The 9,596-nt window shown below is 41.8% G+C and overlaps 1 protein-coding gene across 2 annotated transcripts; it reads left to right on the forward strand.

The window, feature by feature from the left end:
* Positions 1-539: 539 nt before the first annotated feature.
* rab4b (RAB4B, member RAS oncogene family) lies at positions 540-9,590 on the forward strand. 2 transcript variants are annotated; one of them, XM_020623206.1, is made up of 8 exons: positions 540-755; positions 4,106-4,186; positions 5,120-5,234; positions 5,559-5,621; positions 7,724-7,878; positions 7,993-8,088; positions 8,232-8,398; positions 9,071-9,590. In XM_020623206.1, exons 1-7 carry the CDS (start codon positions 740-742, stop codon positions 8,345-8,347), a joined length of 642 nt encoding a protein of 213 aa, XP_020478862.1. In that variant the 5' UTR covers positions 540-739; the 3' UTR covers positions 8,348-8,398; positions 9,071-9,590. The 2 variants fall into 2 exon arrangements, with proteins under 2 accessions (XP_020478862.1, XP_020478861.1); XM_020623205.1 differs by lacking the exon at positions 9,071-9,590 and adding an exon at positions 8,516-8,889.
* The last annotated feature ends 6 nt before the right edge of the window (positions 9,591-9,596 follow it).

A 9,596-nucleotide genomic window follows, 5' to 3' on the forward strand; every position in this document is an offset into this window, starting at 1 on the left:
TGCCTGCCACCTTGTGGCATGCTGTTGCACCTATAGTGTCATATATAACAAAATACAACACTATATCAATAATCTATAATATTAGAATGCAACAGAAACAACTGGATACAATTATTATTCATAGCACAGAATGTTTGAAGAAGAAATGCTTTGAACAATGAGAAATACCTAGAAAATGTGGTGACTCTTATCTAATGCTGCCTTCCAGTTCACTAAGTGAGCACTGTTTTTTGAACACTGCAAAACAGACACTACTAATAACAATAAACTTTTACTTTATTTAATCATTTAACTGGAAACAATTAATGACAAATTGAGAACTAAAAGTGTGGATTTAACTTTAAATTGGCCAATTTATTCATATTTTCTATTGGTCTAAAGGAATATCCGTGGGCTATCCGACATATACTCAAAATATGTGTACAAACCATAACTCATAAAAATCTGTTATTTTAAAGAAACCAAACTTATTTTAGTCCCTTCGGTGAGTTGGTCATGTGTACTTCATTTAAAACTCCGACATGAGCAACAACACTTGAACGTCACACTTGAGGATGAATGACGTACACGCAGCTGCGCTGTTTGGTTATGGTCGGAGCAAAGGACGCTAGAAAGGGATTACGGAAACCTCCAGCATCGTAGATAAATACCCTAGAGAGGTGCGAGCACACAGCTGTCACAACATCAAGAGAGCAGTGAAGAAAGGCTCCACTGAGTCCTGCACAAAACGAGGGTCAACATGTCTGAGACATACGGTATGTTTGTGCGGGGCGACAGACTTATTTCATGGCTGCTACACACACACCGCTCTGTCTGATGAGACAGACGTTAGTAACGTTGCTAGTTAGCTAGCTACGTTGTTAGCTTAGGGTAGCTGCTGGCTAACATGCAGGTTTTTGTTTTTGTGACTGACGTTTGATGTTGACATTACATTCAGAGCAACTGGCCCGGTGTAAATGATTCCTGTGTATTAACCGACACGCCTGTCAAACTGTGGCAGGGAGTACATTACTTAATCGGTCAGTAACGAGCAAATAGTTGGTGATATTCAAGGTAAAAGTTGGCTAAACTTACAGCTGCGGTAACGTGTTGATACACGAAGGATGTGTTTGCAGACGCGGAGGTAACTTGAGTTTGTTGAAACTAAAACAGGCTGGGTGGCCTTGCAAGTTACAACAATATTGCACCCATTTCCTACTTAAGTGCAGTGTGTGTTTACTTAAAAGGTAGCTTAGCTGCAAGGCCTATATGAGGAAGGTAGATAACGGTAGCTGTGGCTAATTGTCCGTCACACACCTGTACCTGTGTGTCACTGGACTCAGGCACATTTGATCCCACCGTGAAATAAAATAATTTCACCCCTCTATTCACTTCAGAAGACCTACATTACAAGCCAGTGCTGACAGAAGTCATGGTTACACCTGTCTGACTCCGTGTGAGCACAGGCATTATGAGCTACCACCACTTGGAGTACTGTGTGGCTGTTCTCTGTAAAGTCAACATTAAAAACATGACTGTGCCTGAAAGTATCAGTAGCTCAGTAGTCCTGATATGGTAGACCATGGTTGTTTTGAAACGACATACAATCATCCTCTCCTGTTGCACTCTCACACATGCTCTCTCCTTCTGTTTCTGCTCGTTCTTTGTATGAAACTTTATTCCAGTGAGCAGTATTTATGTAAAAGTGCTGGTGCTAATACCAGCTGTAATAGCCTTTTATTGATTTCTGTCTCCAGTCTCCCTTGCTGGCTCTTCTCCTGGAGGGCCAGTAGTGGAACTGGGGGACAAAAAGTGTTGTGAATACCAGAGCTGCCAGGATAAGTCACTTGAGTGATTTGTTGAAACAAGCTGGCAAATATTTAGCAAGCAAAAATGTGAAACATGTGCTGGTTCCAGGCTCTCAGATGAGACAATGTACTGCTTTTGATATATGAAGGTAAAATGAGTAGGCTATCTTTGGGTTTTGGATTGTTGGCCAAACAAACAAGACATGTAAAATGTCTCTTTGGGCTGTGGGAAAATATACTGGCCATACCTCAGTATTTGCAGACATTGACACCAAATATTTACTTATGAAAATAACTGGCAGATCAGGCAATAATGAAAATAATTGTTAGTTGCAGCCTTAATGAATGCAGTACTTGCATAACCAGATTAAATAGATCCCAGATGAAATGTATTAGGTTACATTTTTCTTTTATTTGGTCTTGGTACAGTTTTTTTTAGAAGAAGCTTTATTTATTGTCATTGTAACATTGTGACACGTACAACGAGATTATGTTTGGAGCTGAGGGCCCCGGGCTGCTGCGTCTATACGCACCGCCATCACGGGCAAAGGGGGCGGTTCAGTGTCTTGCCCAAGGACACTACGACATGTGGACTGCAGACACCGAGATTGGAACCTTCAACCTTCCAACTGGGAGACGACTGCTCTACCCACCGCACCACTTTCCTATTGCTTGTTTTGTTCAACCAACAGTTCAAAACACCATAATATTCAGTGTACCAGAATTATAAAAAGAAAACCATTAAATCCACTCACACTGGAAAGCTGGCACCAGATGTTTGCTGTTCATGCTTAATACACTGCTGAACTGTTTACTCGATTATCAAAGTTTATTTGAATTTAATTGTAACATCAGTTCATCCACTCATCCTGTGTATGGGGAAAAAAAGACACTTGTGTTGCTTGCCCTTGATTTTGGGGGTTGTCCCACGTGACCTTTTGTATTGTATTTTATTACTAGCAAATTCAATATAATCTCCTCAGTTTCCATATTTTCCTTCTGATGCATATGCAGTAAGTTTTCATGCGTTATTTAATATTATTGTGTAAAGGATAGAGCAGTGCATTGACATTGACAACTTGATTGCATACAACTTGATTGTTGTATTAAGATCTGATGTGGGAATTATATGTAATGACTGGGAAGATGCTGAAAACCTGAGGCAAGCTTTTCAAACAGTGCTGTTAGCCTTTGGTCCTGTCACTTCTGCTGTCACAGCCAGCGACATCGTGCAGTTGCGATGTAATGCCGACTGCTGCTGCACGGGAAAAATGGAAGTACTGGTAGGCACTTTTTGAGTTGCCGTCACTGTTCTGTGACCATGAATTTGACCTCTAGCTTGTGTTGCTTAAGAAAACACCCACGTCAACAAACAAAGGCGTACCATAATCTGAGCTGGCGGTGGTGTGCGTCGGCCACTGAAGGTGGCTCCAAGAGCACCAGCATAGCAAGCTGAACTGAAGATCAGACTCATCCGCGCCTCTTGATTCTGAAGTATTGTTTCTGTCTCCCTTGTGCGGAATGTTCACAGGCTGTTCACCTGGCTGCTAATCTCGACAGCAGTCAGTAATCATTTGCCAGGCCAGCATTTCTCCCTGCAGAGCTGGTGTTTAAGCTCGAACCGAAATTGCACAGTCTTCAAATACCAACCAAAGCAGCCTCTCAGGAGGAAAGGTGTAGTTTGCGATCGTTATTTGCTCACACCATCACTCTCCGATTTCATGTTCTTTTACGACCCCTCTGTGCATTAGTCATGAACCACGGTTCACTTAGGATTCTCTCACGTGCTCAGTCAGCACATTGGTTTCATAGCTCATGGATCTATACAAAACTGCATCCAGTGTCTTTGGACGCAGTCCACAAAGGCCATCTTTACTGCAGATGACCTTGTGTGTTAGGGGCCCGAGCCATTCTGGATCATATGCGTGGGTGCAGTTGTACCAGAGCAAGGGCCCATTCTGCACAACATCTGTACAACCAGCTGGCTGTGGTCATTCAATCCCTGTGCAAGTCGTGCTAGAGTCCACGTCTGCTCTATTGAAAAATGTTAAGTGCTGTGCTTCTTCAAGGCTTCAAACATTTTCCCATTCACAAACAAGGATATTAAATAAGAATCATAACCAGAGTGTTGTACTGACTCACATGCAAGGCTTTGTGATTAGTGAGCTAATTGAAACAGTTTGATACTGTCAAAGCTCAGTGGGATTAAGAGGAAATCTAAGGATTGACTCTGAGGTTGGAAGTGCAAAGAGCAGCAGGTTCAGATTGTCCTGGCGTCAGTGTTGCATTGATCTCAACCTCCTCTCCTCTGCTTTCAGACTTCCTGTTTAAGTTCCTGGTGATTGGCAGTGCTGGGACAGGGAAGTCCTGCCTCCTCCACCAGTTCATTGAGAACAAGTGTAAGTTCCCCCTCATTAAAAAGTCACATCAGAGTTGCATAAAAGTGAAATCCTAATTGCGTTATTACACAGACATGCAGAAACTGACATGGTCATATAGTTAATGCTGTTATGAGTTGTTCCACACATCAAATACTCTGACTCTGCTGAATATTTCAGCCAGTTTCTCCTGAGTAAGTTAATAATTGACTTCTATGTAGAATCAAACTGAAGTGAAAGGATGAATCATGTGTCTGTCTGAAGTCTTAACATTCACAGTAGCTAATAATTGACCTGGTAAAATATGAGGGATGACATCACAGTTCTCTGGCCTAGACTGTTTTGGACAAACGGCACCTAAAAAAAAGAACATATTCCCCCATTTAAACAAAATGGGGTTTAAATTTGAGTTTATGGATATTTTTGTACAGTGTTATGTCTTATCTTAATTTTTGTGATTACTTTAAAATGCCATTCAACACATACTCGCTGTTGATATTTGCTATGGTCTAAAGGTTTTGCTTTTGTGAGTAATGTAAAAATGTGAGAAAACACATACACTGACACACATGCTTGTTATAATTTGATTAAAGATGTGTTAATCCCTTGTGTTGTCAATGGAGCACAGGTGACTGAATCAGAATCATTGTTCTGCTCCTCTACAATCCTTCTAGTGTCTAATGTGGATATGATCCATTTGCAGATAACAGCTTATGTATTTTAAATCAAGCACAACACAGCAGTGTATTTGTTTTAAGATTCCAGGTGCTGAGTTGAAAGCCTTCATTATGGCAGTTCACACCTGCTAGTTAAATGGAAAGGCTTCTGTTTAGACACTTAGAGAAAATACGTAACAGCATTATGACTAGAACTGTGCTGAAGTCAGCTGTTGTGCTGTGCTGTCACCTCACAGCATCAAATTTTTCATACTCCCCTGCCTGCGCTCTGTTGCAGTTAAGCAGGACTCCAACCACACAATTGGCGTGGAATTTGGTTCCAGAGTAGTCAACGTCGGGGGAAAGACGGTCAAACTGCAGATCTGGGACACCGCTGGGCAGGAACGATTCCGGTAATGGTCTCCTGTATTTCATGCAAAGGGTTTGGCAAAATATGAATTGCATGAATTTATGCACATGCTGTGTTTAGGTAACATCCAGCATCAATTACACAGTTGCACGTGGAGATGCGCAATTAAGTCTCTGACTGAATAGTTGAAAGAAGGGGGACAGTGTCGTTACACAGTTGCACGTGGAGATGTGCAATTAAGTCTCTGACTGATGAGAATAGTTGAAAGAAGGGGGACAGTGTCTCCTTCACCATCCCAGCCCACATTTCACTGGCTGATACTGATATTGTGATGCATTACTTAAAGATTTCTGCATTCTCTCCACAGATCTGTTACACGCAGCTACTATAGGGGAGCAGCTGGAGCGCTCCTCGTCTATGACATTACCAGGTAAAACAATCGCTGCACTTGCTGTCCCTGTGCCTTTCCACAAATTATTTTTTTATGTGACAGAATGAACAAATAATTAATATACTCCATATTGTTGGGTATTAATACAAGCATGTTCCCTATTTGTCAGTGCATGAAATGTCTCTGACCTTTTTTTTTTTTTTTCATTAAATGACAAAATAATCATTAACAACTACAGAAAAAAACAAACTGACCACGTTTCATGGCAGAAGAAGGTTCTCAGGAAGATGGACAGGGAAGTAGCATGAAAGAAAGAGAGCACGTGAACCAGGCTGCGGCCGAGCTTCTTGGTGCGTGCACGGGGAGTTAGCCCTGGCTGTTAGTTGAAGCAGCTGTTAAACATCATTCTGCTGATCCACACCTCACTGGCCTCCTGTTACCGTGGACACCAGGGTCCTGTCTCCATGGTAACTGTTGACTTCAGCCCAAAACAGTTCCTCAGATTCCCAGAAAGACATATGACTTTGGCTGTGTCTGAAATCACCTCCCTTCACGTATTTGCTACTCCGTACGTAATAGATGCAGGTACTCAGTTGTTGACTCAGTGCTGAGCAGTAAACTGGGGTCTCGGACACTTGGTAATTGTTGTTTTGTGTCATCGCTGACAGCTGTTTTGATGGCGATGTATTATATTTGATAAAATCACACCCTTAGAATGCGGACACTCAGATAAAATGGCAGACAGTAAATGTAGTGAACTATATAGCAAAGAGAGAGCGACTGTGGACCCAGCCTCTGTCTTCACTGGCTAGAGAAACACTGACATTAGGAAAAAGGGGGCTTCAGATTTTGGAGGTTCCTAATCAAATGTTGCAACAAATATACAGTGCACTGCAAAAGTATTCATACCCCTAGAACTTTTCCACATTTTTTCACATTACAACCAAAAACCTAAATGTATTTTATTGGGATTTTATGTGATAGACCAACACAAAGTATCACATAATTGTGAAGTGGAAGGAAAATGATACATGGTGTTTAAGATTTTTTACAAATAAAAATCTAAAAGTGTGGTGTGCATATGTATTCAGCCCCCTGAGTCAATACTTTGTCAAACCACCTTTCACTGCAATTACAGCTGCAAGTCTTTTGGGGTATGTCTCTAACAGCTTTGCACATCTAGAGACTGCAATTTTTGCCCACTCTTCTTTGCAAAATAGCTCCAGTTCTGTCAGATTGGATGGAGAGAGTCTGTGAACAGCAATTTTCTAGTCTTGCCACAGATTCTCAATAGGATTTGACTGGGCCATTCTAACACATGAATATGCTTTGATCTAAACCATTCCATTGTAGCTCTAGCTGTATGTTTAGGGTGGCTCCTGCTTTTATAATCTGCCATATTTGGTCCATCTAAGGGGCAAATAAAACAGTAATACACTATATCCTTATTTCATCTTCAGCTTTCATGTCCATTTGCACTAAGATGCTACTATAATATAAAATATGTGACTGAAAGTACATAGTTCACCCACACCCGAAGCTTATGAAGTCCACTAGAGTCGGAGGCTCCTCTCCTTAGCTAGGCCTGTTAGCTTTTAGCAGGGCTACTTTTGTTACTTTTTTCTCCATTTAACTGCTGTCTTATTGATGTGGTATGAAAGATGTTGCAGCATCAAAATTCATTATTCATTTCCATGAAACAAGATGAAGTGGGGTTAGGCAGGTCTGTCTCACCAGCTAACCTTAGCTGGAGTGCAGACAGCAGCAGTTTAATACTAGCTGGTCATGCTGTGAGTCTGGTCTTGACTCAGTCCTTGTGATATATCTGAGACCGTGGTACTTATGATCTGGGCAGCTGAAAAAACGTCCTTCAGTATAAAAAAACCTGCAGCTTTCATGTTTTAATATATGGCAAAGGCATTTCAGGTGTTTTTGTAAAGGAAGAGGCCACGATTTAAGTAAGGACAGTAAAAGTAAATGCATATTTGAGAATGTAATAGACTAATTGAATAAACCGAAATGGGAATGCATTATTCGCTACACAAAGTCGTCTGCGTTGCAAGTTGATCCTATACACTCAGCAGTACACTAGCTGTAACTGACTACGCATCCATTGGTCTTGCCCCCCACCCCCCTTACAGCCGGGAGACATATAATGCCCTGACCAACTGGCTGACAGATGCCCGGACACTGGCGAGCCCCAACATTGTTATCATCCTGTGTGGTAACAAAACGGACCTGGACGCAGACAGAGAGGTGACCTTCCTAGAGGCCTCGCGCTTCGCTCAGGAGAACGGTAACTGATGGTGAACCTACCTTAACACATTTTAAATCTTTGTATCTCTTATTTTTCCCCACTTGCCTTTTCTCTTTTTCACTCTGATACAGATTCTTTTTTCTGCCTGTACAGAGCTGATGTTCCTAGAGACCAGTGCTCTGACAGGAGAGAACGTAGAGGAGGGTTTCCTGAAGTGTGCTCGCATTATACTCAACAAGATAGATTCAGGTACACTTCCTGTTTGTTAAAGAGGTGTGTTTGTGAGAGTATGCGGACACCTTTGTGTATCTCCTTGTGATCTCTGTGGCTGAGCCTCTAGTCTAGTGTTTGTCTGCATTGCCAACACTTGTCTTTACGGTTTTGTTTCAAAGGTGAGTTGGACCCAGAGAGGATGGGTTCAGGTATCCAGTACGGCGATGCTTCGCTGAGGCAGCTGCGACAGCCGAGAGGCACCACCACACAGAATAAGCAGCAGTGCAATTGCTAGGGATCGGGGCCCCACCCTCCCCGCAGTCTACAGACAGGATGTCCCCCGCAGGTCAGTGGCAGGTCATCTGCTCAGGCTGTAATTGATTTCCTTTTTTCCTTTCTTTTTTTAACTTCCTCAGTACTGACTGAAGATCAGCACCTTCTCCTTTCTCTTCCCACACCTCAGCTCCAGGTGTTTTTTGGTGTGTGGGATCCTCCTCTCTGCAGTCTCACACACCTTGGATCACCTGGAAGAATGCTCATGGAGCTCAGTGCAACCCCTGGCCTCTGTTAAGATTCTCCACTTCTTACCTGAGGGGTTCAGCTTTGGCTCCTGCGTCTGGACAGGGAAATCCCTCAGTGTGAACATGCTGGAATCATAAAGAAGAGGCATCCTCTTCCTAAAAAAAAAAAAAAAAAATTACCAAAGACAAGGACAAGGCTGCCCTACTGCTGCTTTATTGCTGGGCTTTTTGATTCTGGTTTTAGCAACACCTAAACGCTTTCTGCATATGCACATTATTGTTTGTAAATTATTATTGGTAAACTATTTTGCTCATACGTATTCATTGTTCAACTTATGTGATTCATGATTAGTTTGTGCTTTTGAGTTTTAACATTCATAAATGCACCTGCTAATGTTTAGATTTTCATCATCCATTATTTAAGCGCACTTTCCATGAATCCATCCTGTCATTGATACAGTCTAAGTGATAAACAATTGAAATGTGACCTCTTACAGGTAAAAGATGAAGTCAGTCTGCACAGGTTCTGCGGTAGAATAAACCAGATGAAGTTTCAAGGTTCCTGCAGTTGTGGTCCAGTAAAGCTTCTCATCTGATCTGACTACTGAAGCTGCTAATCAGTGGATTTAATTGTAGTCCAGATTATTAAATTCAAACAGGCCCAAATGTAGATCCTTTACTCACTCCAAAATGTGAGTCTTTGGAAGTTTTGGTTTGCATTAAAATGCACTGCTATGTAGAGTACTGGCCTTTGTAATATACTTTAGTGATGTATTATTCCCAGTCACCATGTTTTTAAACTCTTAGAGGGAATAGACCAGATTCTCCACTTTACATCTACTGTATGTAGATGAGCCCATAGACCAGGTTGAAATCACAACAAAGAGGTATTTTGCTCTTTACTTTCCTCCAGAGCTCCCAAAGTCTTTAGATGTGTATTATCAAGCTTAGTCCTTGCATCTGCTCCTATCACAGTAAAATGTTAAGAAAGGGTCATCAGTCAAACAAATCAGTCGATCAAAA

This window comes from Monopterus albus, unplaced genomic scaffold (assembly GCF_001952655.1).
Source record: "Monopterus albus unplaced genomic scaffold, M_albus_1.0 scaffold293.1, whole genome shotgun sequence".
Taxonomy (NCBI): Eukaryota; Metazoa; Chordata; class Actinopteri; order Synbranchiformes; family Synbranchidae; genus Monopterus; species Monopterus albus.

Coding starts and splice junctions, on each gene's coding strand:
- rab4b (XM_020623206.1), top strand. Junction 4,187..5,119: donor CCAGTTCATTGAGAACAAGT/GTAAGTTCCCCC, acceptor GCTCTGTTGCAG/TTAAGCAGGACTCCAACCAC. Junction 8,089..8,231: donor ACTCAACAAGATAGATTCAG/GTACACTTCCTG, acceptor TTTGTTTCAAAG/GTGAGTTGGACCCAGAGAGG.